This window comes from Xiphophorus hellerii, chromosome 18 (genome assembly GCF_003331165.1).
Source record: "Xiphophorus hellerii strain 12219 chromosome 18, Xiphophorus_hellerii-4.1, whole genome shotgun sequence".
NCBI classification, from domain to species: domain Eukaryota; kingdom Metazoa; phylum Chordata; class Actinopteri; order Cyprinodontiformes; family Poeciliidae; genus Xiphophorus; species Xiphophorus hellerii.
Genome location: NC_045689.1, coordinates 17,748,278 through 17,762,328, shown reverse-complemented (window position 1 = coordinate 17,762,328; position 14,051 = coordinate 17,748,278). Strand labels below are relative to the sequence as shown.

Sequence of the window (14,051 nt, the reverse complement as noted above, 5' to 3'; positions counted from 1 at the left end):
GTATTTGCTTGCTTACATGTCCATTCTGTTTCTTCTCATTTGTCACACTTAAATGTTTCAAGTGATCAGATTCATTTCCATATCAAGCAAAGCCTGAGTAAATGCACAAAGCATTTTTAATTAATTTTAACTTTCCAAACTAACCTGCTGCATTAAGAAAAACTAACTACTCCATAAACCTGATAGCTGGTTGTGCTATGCTTGGAAGACACAGACTGCCATTAAACATTTGTGATAATCAAGACTTTTATGTCTCTGTGGAGGGGCTTTGGTCAACTATTCGTTATAAAATTATTTTAATCTAGTCATTTTGGCTTATTTTTGAATTTTAACGTTCTGTTTGAAGTCATGCCACAGAAAGACCAGACTTTGACTAGGCCTTTCGAAAATGTTCCTTTTGTTTTTGTTTGGGGTTTTTTGTGTGTGTATGTGCGTGTGTCGTGGTGTGTGGGGGCGTGTTGGGGGGTGAGGGGTGTGCGTGTGTGTGTGTGCCACATGGTGGTTTGCTTTCTCTCATTGTCTTAATGAATTTTTCTTTATGGTTTTTATAGAAGGGCATTGTTCCACCAATTAAAGCAAGTTGTCCAGGTCCCAAAGCAATAGAGCAACCACATATTGCCACCTACCACCATCATGTCTGACTATGTACTTTTTCTGAACACCCAGATCATCCAAAAAGTTCTAAAAGATTTATTTTGTGTCTTCACTCCAAAGAATATTTTCCTAGAAGTTTTAAGGTTAATCTTAAGTAAATATGAAACTTGCCTTTGCATTCTTTACACTCAGCAGCAGTTTTGGTCTCATATGCATGTCATTTGGACTATTCTCTTTCTTTGTTGTTGAATTGTCTAATAAAAGATAAAAATCTAATAAAAGCTTTAGATTTTATTCTGGATACTTTGTGACTTTGTGAATTACAAGTCGTTGATATTCTCTTGGAGAAATTGTAATAGGCTTGACGCTCCTGGAAAGTTTCGCCAATGTTCCATGTTGTTTTCGTGATTTGGTATTAACTCTCACTGTGGTTTGCTGGAGACACCAAGCCTCAGAAATGAGTTTGTAACCATTTCCAGACTGAAAGATGTGACAGACTTTTATCTGTTCTTAAATTTCTTGAGATCAGGACATGATTTGTTGGTTTGTGAGACCTTTTGGCCTTCTTCACATTGTGTAGGGCTGTTAGGGTTTTTCTGGGTTTGTAGTTTGGTTTATCTGTTTTCCTTAGTTATTCTTAATTTGATTAGATCAGCTTTGTTTCTGTTTTACTTCAGTCCAGTCTGTTCTTGGTTGTTCTAGTTAAATTATGTTTATTTCTTTCCCCATGCTTAGTCGTTTTTTCATAAAATTCGAAGACCTAGTTCCCCTGCTTGTGTTTAATCTTCCTCTCTCCTTTGTGCCTCTCTGTCTCTCTCTCTTTCTCTAACTCTCTCTCACTTGCTGGTTATGTCCGTTATACTTCATTACTTGTTACTTGGTCTCTGTGTTCCTTTGCTTCCTATGTGTTCGTCCTAACATATGTAAGAGGTTTTCTGGATTTTAATTAAACATTAATTCATCATATCCATCAACACTCTGGTTTGCACTTTGGTCCACTTTCTATCTATACACAACGTGACACAAAAAAGCTTTAACTTTTAATATATCTTTTCATCGTTTTCTCTTTGCCTGATCTTCAAATCTTCAAAAAAAAAAAGCAAAAAATAGAAGAAATATATAAGGCGCCAAATACTTTTTCATGGCACCGTAAGCTGGTCATGCTACATTTTTTTTCACTTATCATGTAAAACTAACATTATGGCTGCAACTGCGATTAATATCAAAGTTCAGCAAACTATAAAAAATAATTTCAAATCTTGTTTTGCTTTCCTTCCCATAAAGGCCCTCAACAAAGTAATAAAGTAACTGATGCTTGTTAGCTGATGTGAGACATGAGGCCAGAGTGCTGGGCCCTGTTTCTACCACCTTCTCCAGGTAATTGATTGCTGCACATAAAATGATTGAGAACCTTTAATTAGCTAACAGAGGTACAGGCTCCTCACAGCATGCCAGAGGAGTGCTAACTTCACAATGCTACTGTAGCAATCTCTGCTGATGGTGAAGTGCGCCATCAGCAATCTGCTGACGTTATATCTCCTCAGACATCATAACGACACACAAATCACTTTGATGGAAACTTTTTTAAACTCAGCAATCTGCCATGAATCATGCACCAATTTGTGATGGGAAAGCGCTGGCACGTCTCACATTTTACAGTTTGACGGTTCAGTCGGAATAGTGCTTTTTGTTTAGATGTGCATTAAAACTTGCATGTAGATACTACAACAGAATAAGCACACAGTTTCAAGAAAACACACACACAATCTATAAAAATATGTTTAGCCTGGGACGGCTCTGTTGATAATGACCTCAGCCTTGGCACCGCGCTCTGCCAGACCAGACTGCCGACAGACTGGAGGCTTTTGTGTTGACTCTCTATCTCTAACTCTGTGACCTTTAGGGGGGGGAGAAGAAAGCAGAATTGCTTTTTTATTATTTAGAAGGGGTAAGGCTCGCTCATTGTTCTGTATTGGTACAGTTTCCCTGCTGTAAACACACACTGGTTCCCAGGCTTGACATGTTGCAGCACAACTACACCCCCACCACTCTCCCTGCATCCAGCCCTTAGTGTTCCCACACTGGCCTGTCTGGGTCAGAGCATCATCACCACCCTCCCAACACAAATACACATCATCACCAATATCCAAACATTGCATTTTATGAATTATGAAATTCCCCCAGTACAAAATGATCTTGTAGAGACGGAACTGCATTTTGGAAAAGGGGGAGTAAAGACGGGGAAGAATCCCCCGGGAGGGATCTATGACGCTCCCTTGTGGCTCAGGACAGAGGCCATCCTTCAAATGGGTGACAACAGCGCCCAAACAAACCACTAACCTCATCAGCTCTCTGTTTATAGCCTGAAGCCTGATTCCTGGACGACTCATTAACATCAGAGACCTTCCAAAAGAGCCATTTTCATACATTGTTGATAGATTAAAAAGTCCTGGGTCTCACAACAACTGACCGTCAAAACTGCTGCTGCAACACTGTGCACAAGCCCATAAAGAACTAATTAAATGCATACCATAAAGACTCTTTCCAGATATGTGTATGTACATACCTTTAAACACATTGACATGCATGGAGAAGGGTTTGACAGTCTTAAAACATGTTTATTAAACTGTGGTATGAACACCACATGTGATACCTGTGCTGCCTTTAGTGGTACTCAGTAGAGATTTTGATATTATTTATTTGCAAGAAAAATAAAATGGCTAAGAAAAATGGGACAGCAGTGGATGCTTTCCATTTTAAAATTGAAATCAAATCTCTGACATGGAATTACGTCAAACCCTGCCTAACCTGATCCACTTCCAAGTCAAAAAAACAACAACAGGATTTGACAGCTTATATGTTTAGTGGCTTGTCTACCTGCTGAAGCTAATATAAAATACTGTAGCACCATTTACTACAGGATATTGTAAAGTATTATGTGTGAACATTCAGTGAGTACAAATCATTACTGTATCTATGTAAATAAAAAATGCCAGGAAGCCATATTGAATTTTGAGCTTTGGGTTGGTGAAAAACTTCAACAACCTTTCATTTTATAAAGTCTTTTTTTTTTTCCAAGTCACACTTTTGAATTTTTTTTAAATGCATAGTCAAAGTCAATTTAAAAAAACATTTTATTTTGCTTCATTGTTGTTGACATTGCAACTAGAGACAGACAATGGAGCCAGTCAATTTTCTCTCTGATCAGTGATCGGCAGGTGAAATACAAGAAAATCTATTTCCTGTTAATCAAATGCATTAAAACTAAGAACATTACCACGTCCTATCTGAAAAGCAACCAAGAGCATGACATTTGGTTCATTTTTATTTGATGAAAAATTATAAAGGTTAACACATAAATGGGCAGGATTTTTGTAATTCCTTACATTTCTTCTGTCTTTTCTTTTTTATGAGTAAAGCAAACAACAACAACAGCAACAAAACAGATAACTGATCAAATTAGACCTCTAAATAAAAAAAACAGCACCAGCCATTACCTCAAAGGTGCCTCCTAAACTCAAGCAACAGAAAAAGTCTTTGCCCCGTGTTATTGCAGTTTCATCATGTATATTTACTGACGTTGTATTAATCTGGTCAAAAGCTGTAATGCGCGCAGTGTAACCAAATTTGTTACAATTAAAGTAATTTAAAAAGAAAAAAAAACTTACAAACCGATGCAAACACTGATATGTCAATTGGAAGAATCAAACAAACAACAACAAAAAATTAAAAGAAAAACTATTTTATGCTTTTAGAAAAAAAACAAACAAAAAAAACAAGATCAAACCCCGATTATTCCTGAAGGACATATAAGGCATTCGTATTAACGCAGCTTTGGCACGAAACAGGGACAGAGAGCGCTGCTCCGGGACAGCAAGCGCCCTTTAATGAGCTCTCTATTTCACTTTCATCGCGCCGGGCCGCTCCTCTCACCTTTCAAATGGTCCGATCTATTAAGCGTTTTAATGAGCTCCGCCAAACAAACGCGAGATGCATGGCCCATTGAACAATCCATTAGAGAGGTTGACGCGCTGACGGACGCGACACACGCTCTCACTCGCATAGACGCGCCTTTTCTCTGCCAATCAGAGATGTCAGCTGTTAAGATAAGAAATGGACAAGAAGACAAAATTCCGGAGATATTTGTATAACTGAGTGACGATGATTGAAGCGGATGGGAAACAACCGCTGCATCTGCTTCTTAAGTTTTCTTATTAGGTTAATGGAGAGTTTCTTAAAAATGAGCTGTAATAGTTAATAATTGTAACCGTATTTTATTTGGACAATAAAAAAAACGGTGATATTTCTGAGACACAAATGTGCTGAGTTTTAATTAGGCCCAGGAGGAGTCACTTTAGACCACCCTCCTCCTCCCCCCCTCCTCCTCTTCCTCCCTCTTCACCGCGGGGTGCGGCCCTGTTCGCCTTGGCATTACATACAGTGGGAAGTTTTTCTGTGGCGCACCGCATCACATCTGGACACGCGGACTAATCAGACAGCCTCCATCTATCACGCTTACGTTTACCACCTCTCCATCACCTTCTCTATTACACCCCTCTAGTTTTTTTTTCTTCTTCTTCTTCTTTTTTGCCTAATCACACGACTTTTCTATACAGGAGGGGAGGCACTCACTGAACGCATTTACCAGCAGAGCCCCTTGTGAGGGTTCTGGGAATTTAAATATTCACCGCTGACACTGTGCAGAGCTGGCTGAGGGCCAGGGTGGGCCCGCTTCGTACTGTCCCTCTTCTAAAACATACCAGCAGAACTCTTTCTCTTTCTTTGCAAAACCATAATCGTTATACTTATTCGTCTCTACAAGAATAATATAAAAAATCGATGCATTTCTACATCCAAAAAATCAGCAAACGAATTTTAAGTTCCCCTCCGCCCCCACTCTACTTAGGCCCCTGTTAATGTGCCTGATGTGTTCTGTATTTATTTAATTAATTGACAATTTATCACCTTTTTTCTGGGCACCCTGCATTAGATGAAGGGATGAAGGAATTCTAACCACTTTCTGACCTCTGCTTCTATTGATCATTTGAAAGTAAAAATCAAATAGAAATCTGCTTTCAACAAGAGCAGGATAAATGTTGTGGTTAAAGTAAAATGTTAACATTTAAAACAAAAATAAAATGTGTAAGTCGGAGTCATCTAAATGCTTGTGTTGTTTAGAGGGAAAACGTATTTTTCAATATTAAACGTTTAATCAAACGTTCACGTGGTGCATGTTACAACTTGTCTTGCCCCGAGCAACATCTTGTGGAAAGGACATAAAAAAAAAAAGATGTTAACAACTTTAAATTGTGGTTGAAATGTGATATATGAATAGACGTCTAAATGAAAACGTCACCTGGCGTGGTTGAAAAGTTGTCAGGGTCAGTCAACTGCATTAGGTTTGTACAGAAAGTCTGGAAGACAAACTCCAACTGAGGATGTATTTTTCGGAGTTAAATAAAGACAGGGGCAGATCAACCTGAAATAATAATAATAATAAAAGATTCCCTGATGGAGAGCTCGGAGGGTAGCAATTAAAGACACAACAAGAAAGCAACAATGCCACACCCGCCATGAATCAAACTGAAAAATCTGATTAAGAAAACGTCAGACTGGAATAAAGCATGCGCCATAATTTCTTGCCGCAAATCAATGCCTCCGCAGACGCACAGTTCTTCTCCTCACATAGCTAATTGGTTGTAAGTTCTCAAATCGATTTTAATCCGAAATATGCAACTTTTATCATTTTTCAATAAACATGCCAAGCTTTAATTTACCCGAAATATTTCTTTTCTGCAAAAATAATAATAATAAAAATAAAAATAATAATAATAATAATAAACTGCAATAACGAGATTACATGCAAATTGAAGTCTGTAAGTTCCGGAGCTGTGCATGGAGAAATAAAAACTGAGTTAGGTCATTTTCAAGATCACGCGAACTCTTAACGTTCATTGTTTCAAGTCGAAATAAACTTGCTTTGATCTTCACCCTCGAAATATTATCTTCTCCTTATTTCTCCCCATTAACTTCCTTTTCCCCAAAACTTTCCTCAGGCAGAAACAGAGGTGCGCAGCAGCAGCGCAGCAGCAGCAGCAGCGCAGCAGATGCAATAAGCGCCGATGCTCAGGACACGGGACTTTTCAACTCTACGCTACAGCGCCCACTACATGCAAGCAGAAGCGCTAAAAGCGGAGCGGACGCCTGGCAGAAAGTTCTCTCGTCGCTCCTTCAACTTTTTAACTTTTTGCTCTTCCTCTACAGTCGCTCTGACTTCTTTTTTTATTATTATTATTTCACTTCACAACCACATCGTGATGTGTTCTTTCCTACCGGGAGGAAGACAGGATTACGCGCTTTTGTTTGGAGATGAAGACATTACAGAAAGTATGAACTGATAACAGCGACAACCTATAGGTATATAAAATGGCATTTTTGAGAAGGAAAAAAAAGGAGAAAGGGATGTTGCACCTACTCGTGGCCAGTTTCCGCGCCCTGCCTTTGGACCTCATGGTGCCAGTCTCTGCGGCGTGGGTTTTGTTTGGATGCTTTCTTGAATCTTTTTTTTTCTTTTTTGTCCTCCTTCTTTTTTGATTTTTCTCTGTCCCCTTTTTCTCTGGGTTTCTTGGTCCAAACGCACTATCTCTCCGGCATTGTCAGTCTGGACACCTTCGCACATGCGCACAGCGCGGAATCTGCCGGGCAGCATGTGCCAGAAAAAAAAAAAAAAAGAAAAAAAAAAAGAGAAAAGTTTGAGACGATTTATTACTTTGATATTGGACGGATCGGGTGAAGATGTGTGGGGAAAGATTCGAGGACATCTCGTTCCGTGCTTATTTCTTAAGATGAGAGTGAGCGGGACGAGCTGAAAATAAATAAATATAGATCCTGGTTCTTCTGCACATCGAACTTTAAATTAACCTACATCAACTTTAAAAAAAAAGAGAAATGTTTCAATGATGAAAATATCTTTAACAACACTTTTTAAAACTAATATTACGGATGTAATAAGTTAATATTACAGACGCAATTTTAGTGTCTTAATAAAAGGTTCTCAGAATGAAGACAGGTATTTTTTTTCCTGTTTTTGCAGACTCTAAGATCTAAGATACAATCTAGCCCACCTTTTCTCTTCAAATGAAGTCACATTAATCAACGTTGTCTTAAAAATGACAGATGCGCAGTCAAAGCCATTAAAAGGTTCCACATGTTTTAATTGCGTTGTAATCTCTGAAGCACAGGAAATGAATGAAAACTTTCCATCCATGTTTTTAAATATGAGAGTTCTCTTCTTTTTTTCTTTTTCTTCCTCGTTTTCCTCCCTCTACATTCTCTCTTTGCTCAGACAATTATTAATATGTTAAGTTCTTTTAGTATTATTGGCCATTTGAGACGTATCGGCTTGTGTGTATATTCCATCACTTGCTAATTGCCGCAGAGCTCAAAAAAAGTGTTTTTACGTGATCTGACCTGAAAAGGGGGCAGATCCATTAAGAGAGGAAATCTTTCTTTTTTTTTTAATGAGATTTGTTTCGGTCGGTTTTGTTCCTTTTTCATTATATACATATAATAATAATAATGATTATTATTATATATTTTTTTTTAAATAAGAAATTATCTCACTCATAATCGGCACAGCCACTGAAATCACAGTGAACCGCAGTTCATACATCATAGACTCATAAGATGCAGACACCATACAATGTGCCCTTTTTGTTACCGCCTCGGCCTTCTTTAACGAGTTTGCCTCAGCCTATTAAAATACAGCTAAATCATTATCTCTTAAAGGTGTGGCATGGCTGCCTAGACGCATCGACGGGATGTAATTAAAGTAATTGGCAATTAATGACATCAGCTGGAGATGCTGCTGACAGTGCAAACGCGAACTGCTCAGCCCCCACGAGAGCTGAAACAGAGACAGAAAGTTTCCAAAAGGGGTGGCCAGGTGGGGGACACACATCGTGGGAACCTGAAGCTTTAAAAGATGTTAAGGATATTTATTAGGTTGTTGGGAGAATGATGGGCATTATGTGATGGCGACAAAAACACAAATCAACAAATAACTGTTTAAGTGTGTCCTACCACGTTTTAGATTCATATCAATAAAAGGTTATGGATGATAAAGAAACTGGCTGGCCAAGTGGGGCAGAAGCTCTGGGCAGCATATTTCAGCAAAGGGCTGGCTATTGCACCTTCAGATTCCTGAAACCCCTTGTTGGCGCCTCTGGACTGCCATAAAAAAAAATTTCACCGCCAGTTCCACCTCAGATAGTGTCTGCACCCTCTGCTTCCATTTTATAGCTGACTTTCTTATCTGAGCAGAAAAAAAGAAGTCAACTGCATTAGGAAAAAAAAGATCCGAATATGAAACGTGCAAAATGATTTTTTGCAAGTTATTCTGTCTTCTTAATAAAATAAATAAATAAATAAATAAATAAACTATAGAGCTCTCTCCCGAAATGTCTTTATCTTATTTGCAGCTCGAGTAAACTGGGACTTTATATGCTGTTGCACCTCTGCTGTAATAATATTAATGATGGGTCTGAAAAGGTGGCGCACCGCGCGCACACAAACACAAACTCCCACCAAGCGCAGGGGAAAATGGGGGAGGGGGTTTAACTGTAGAGCGCTCAATTAGTCTGAATAGAAACAGTTTTCATTCACCACAATAACTCACTCCTCTCTTTCCCTCTTTTTTTTTTTTTTTTTTTTGCTTTTTCCCTTTCCCCAGATAAATGTTTTATTAGGATAAGGCGGTGGAGCGGAGCGGAGTGCGTGTGCGTGGGCCCTGCGTGTGGGTTGCAATTATTGGAAATTAATTGGAGTTGTGAGTTCCCCATGTTTGGAAATGTCTAATAATAATAATAATAATAATAATAATAATAATAATAATAATAATAATAATAATAATAATAATAAACGAAACAAACCCGTCTAGCAAGTTTCAAAGAACGACTGGTATGTTAGCAGATATCTGTTTCCTGTAGATTCTTCAGTTGTGAAGGGGTTAAAAAAAATAACATGACCTGCGCTGCGAGAGCTGCAGAGAAAGACTAAAAGTGAAAAGGGAGCCTCGGGCGCAAGGAAATTACCCGGGCCTGCGTGACCTTTGGGTGAGGTAATCAATCAAATGATCAACAGGGATATTTATCACCGCTTTATCCAATCTTTTCCTGGAAGCAAAAATCAAATATTCAAAAGACACACAAATAAGCCATATTGGTGGTTCAGCCATAATATTTTTTTTCTTGGTTATACCTTTTGACAGTGGTTTTGTTTTTAAAACTGTTAAAAAAATTTCTATTAATCACTTCTAATTTTCTCTTCTAACTCCTTTACTTCTGTGGGTGTAAAAGAAATACCGCAGGGATCTATTGGTCTAATGCGTGCTGCCCCTCTGTGGAGAATAATCCGTTCAATCAGAAGCGGCAGTTTGCAGTCATTAATGGTCCAGTTCTCCGCCACAAACGTTAATGCATGGGCTACTCAGTTCATGCAAGGTAAAGGTAAAGACAGTTAGTAATCCCCCCCAAAAAGATGAGCCAAATAAATTAAACAAGCTAGTTGTTATGCACTTAGTTCTTTTTCTTCCTGAAACTAATAAACGACAGGAAAGCCAATAAAATCAGAAGATTGAATATAGGTGAATATTCGCTATATAAAAATTTTACGCTATATAAAAATATAGCGTATAGGTAGTATTTATACACTATATATATATTTGCAAGGTAAATGCATATATTTAATGAACATTGTGGACAAAAAACTGAGTAACATATAAAAAAAGAAACACGCTGACTTTGGTTGTTTGCTTTAAAAGAACATTGTGTTTAAATCTTGAGCAGTAACTAGAATAAAAACATTAATTTATCTTTACAACAGAAAACCTAAAATATTTAATGTAATGCGTAATTCAATTTGTTTAAGAAGAATAAAAAGACAAATTCTGAAAACCATTATGGTACATATAGACCATTATACAAATATGGTCTATATGTACACAGTCTATTCATTTCTTCTTATTTTGCGTCACTCTAGCGATTAGACGCAAGAGTCAAAAACTGTAATAAAACACTGAACGTCAGTGAGAATTCTTTATGTTATACTGCCCTCTTGTGGATGTCTATCAGCAGTGTTGTAGGTGAAGAACAGCCTTTGTATGTAACAGCTGGTAATGCAACAGTAATACTTTAGATAAGTCAAATTACTACAGAAACACAACAGATACAAATAGACTAACAATCAGTGGTTACCAGGGTTACCAGGCTGGGCCTCTTTGAAGATGTAAACTGCAGTTACGGCTGTGCCCACTATGAAAGACAGATTACGATACACTCCAGAGACAATTTGTGGAAGTAGTATTGACAGTGCTCGTGTTGGCTTTGGATATATTTATCTCTGAGGACTGCTTGATGAGAGGTTCTTCTCATCCTGCAGGAACGTCAACAAAGGCCTTTGACAAGTAATCGATGGGACAGTCGAACAGGGTTATTTACTCCAGTTTCCAGTAACAGCAGACAGCCTGATCATGTCAAGTTCCCGGTTGCAAGGCAATTAAAGAGTAATATAACTGAATGAGATCCTTAAGAAACTCAAGTAAGACACTAGCTGATACACAAGTGTATGTCACTGTCTCCTGACAGCTGAGAACTTAGAACATAAAGGAACAGGACATAAAGGTATATGTTTTTATGTAGTATTTGATGAGGAAACTACTTTTTACCACTGAATCTGGAACAAATGGCAATCATCTGCTTCTATAACCATAAAGACGATTACAAAGTCGGCCTTCTAACCCTTCTATCACCTTAAGAAAATTTCTGGGATTAAAGGACTAAAGGACTAATATCCCAGCAAGATCTTGAGACACTCATCCATGCATTTATCTTTAGTAACATTGATTACTGTAAAACTGTCTTCACAGGTCTGCCTAAAATATTAATTAGACAACTGCCTCAAATGTGCTATACAAATAAATTTGACTCGACTTGTGAATTGTCATGTACTTCGTTTTCTTGGTCCCAGATGTGTTGAGATCAGAGTGATGTTACACTTGCCTAAATTGTTTTCCATCAGGAAGAAAAAATTAAGCTGCAGACATGTCCATGTCTGCTCCGCCTTTAACAAGGTTTGTCACTTTGTGATCAGATAAATTTACTAGCGTCACAACAGTGACCTCCAAAGGTGAACGCAACATCACAAAATGCAGGACTGTTTTTAATCAAACTTCCTTCTCTTTTGCTTGACAAGGCATGGAAATAGTTTGCCAAATGAAATTGTAACATGTACTATTTATAAAATGTTTGCACATTTGGCAAAAACAGGACTTAAATAAGCAGATTTGCACTCATTATTGATGAAGGAAAAGGAATGTTTCTATGAACTGTCTGTAGGATTGTAGTTTGATTGGTTTTTGTGAGATGTAAATAATGAATTACTATACAGGTATATAATTAATTGTTATGCTGGCTTTTCAACAATTCATAATCTGTTAAATCATATTTGATTGCCAGAAACCTGTCCAAGGACCTCAGGTGGAAATTAGCATGTTTTGCTAAAACCTGGTATCATGCATCTATCCTTTTAAAAAGTTAATAAAATGTTGTGTATTCTATAAAATAAGTAGTTAACACTTATTTCCTGTAGATACTTACTGTCCAGGCTGGTTGTGGTCTCATAACAACATGTTCTGCTGTTTTTTGGATGCCAGTCTCTAGATGTCAGTTAGCAAGAAGACTAGTGCATCATGGGACGGATGCCACTTCAGCAGGACAGGGCAGCACAAGACAAGATAGATAACCACACACACTCTCACATTCACACACATGACTGAGAGCAATTAAAGGAGGACTCTTAACCTAATGTATATATCTTAGGACAATGAGTGTATCTGGAGAGCACCCACACATGCAATATGCATCCATGTGGTTCAACATGCAACCAAATATTTTCTCAGTGTACACACATATCAAACTTGGAAAAGAAGGCTCCACTGTGCTGCAAGAGCTATTTAAAAGTCAGATGGTCAGTTGACGTTTGAGGGGCTAAAAAAAGGTGTGAACTCATCTACCAGGTTTAGGTTAACGAAATGAAGCGCATTCCTTTGGAAGATTTTGCACCGCTACATTAATCACCTAATATGAATACATAATATTTATTTTGTAATCAATTTAAGAAGTGGATTGCTATTGTGCTGCATATTCTTTTGACACAATTAGAAAGGAGCAGTAGATAAAGGGACAATATATATGACAAAGAGCTTCAAGTAATAAATAGGATGGTAAGATTTACATTTTTTTTTAACCTTATTTTGAACCAAATGTTAAAAATGCTCCCTCTTTACCATATCTGTGACAAGATCTGCTGATGCTGATCCACTGTGTTTTCTGAAGTCCACATTCAGTTTAGCCATCTACCAGGAAACTTTAGAGCACTTCATTCTTCCCTCTGCTGACAAGCTGCATGGATATTCTGTTTTTATTATCCAGTAAGACTTGACACCTGCCCATACTAGCAAAAGTGCCAAAAGCTGGCTGGTTCAATGACCATGATGTTCCCTTACCTTACCCCCATAGAAAGTCCATGGGTTGTCAAGAGGGAAATGACAGACACCAGACCCAACAAGGCAGATGACCTAAGCAGTCTGGGCTTTCATTACTGCTCAGGCTGATCAAAGAAGAAGAATAGGCAAAAACTTAATGTTCAAAATCTACAAATAAGGCAATGACAAACTTCAAGTGCCTCTACAAATTAATATCCTGAGGGCTGAATACTAATACATTCAATAATTTGTCGTGTTCTGTGTTTTCTGTGTGTTAATTTCGAGTTTTCGGTGTCTCTGTGTCTCCGTGTTGTCCTGTTCTCCCCTTGATTAGTTCCCAGGTGTTTCTTGTTCCCTGATTACCCCCAGTGTATTTAGTGTCACCTGTGTGTCTGTTCTTTGTCGGGTCCTCGTCTAATGTGCGTGCTGTCAGTCGTGTTGTCCATTCGTGTTAACGGTTGCTACCGGCGTCGAGCCCGGGCTTCTGCTCGGCCGTGCTGCCCGTTGATTGGACTGTGGTTGCTTTATTAAAATCATTTATTCATCTTACCTGGGTCTACAGCGTCTGCCTCACCACCTCTCACCCTACACCGCACCACCAAATCGTGACATAATTTAGCAAAACATTGCAAACAGTTAAAACTACAAAATGTAACTTTTATAAAAAAATGTTTTTTACATATTTGTAAAAACTCTTACCATGTCGTAACAGTATGAGAAAGATAATCTGTGAGAACAGCAGTTTCCTCCACCTCTTCCCTGAGATACTATTGCCGTCTGCAGAAATGCACCACTGTCAACCAAAAACAACCAATCAGAGCCATTAGAATGGCCTTAGCGTTGTCAATCATCCTATGTGCTCACTGCTCAACATGCTAACGAAGGAGCTCAATTCTTTCACAGATTATCTGTCTCA

At 38.2% G+C, this 14,051-nt stretch overlaps 1 protein-coding gene across 12 annotated transcripts in view; it reads right to left on the bottom strand.

The window, feature by feature from the left end:
- mecom (MDS1 and EVI1 complex locus) overlaps positions 1–7,186 on the bottom strand; it is a 161,482-nt gene extending 154,296 nt beyond the window's left edge. For all 12 annotated transcript variants that reach the window (XM_032545733.1, XM_032545739.1, XM_032545734.1 and 9 more), the window contains exon 1: positions 7,070–7,186. In XM_032545733.1, the coding sequence (XP_032401624.1) occupies positions 7,070–7,106 (37 nt within the window). In that variant the 5' untranslated portion in view covers positions 7,107–7,186. The remainder of the gene's footprint in view (positions 1–7,069) is intronic.
- Positions 7,187–14,051: the final 6,865 nt, after the last annotated feature.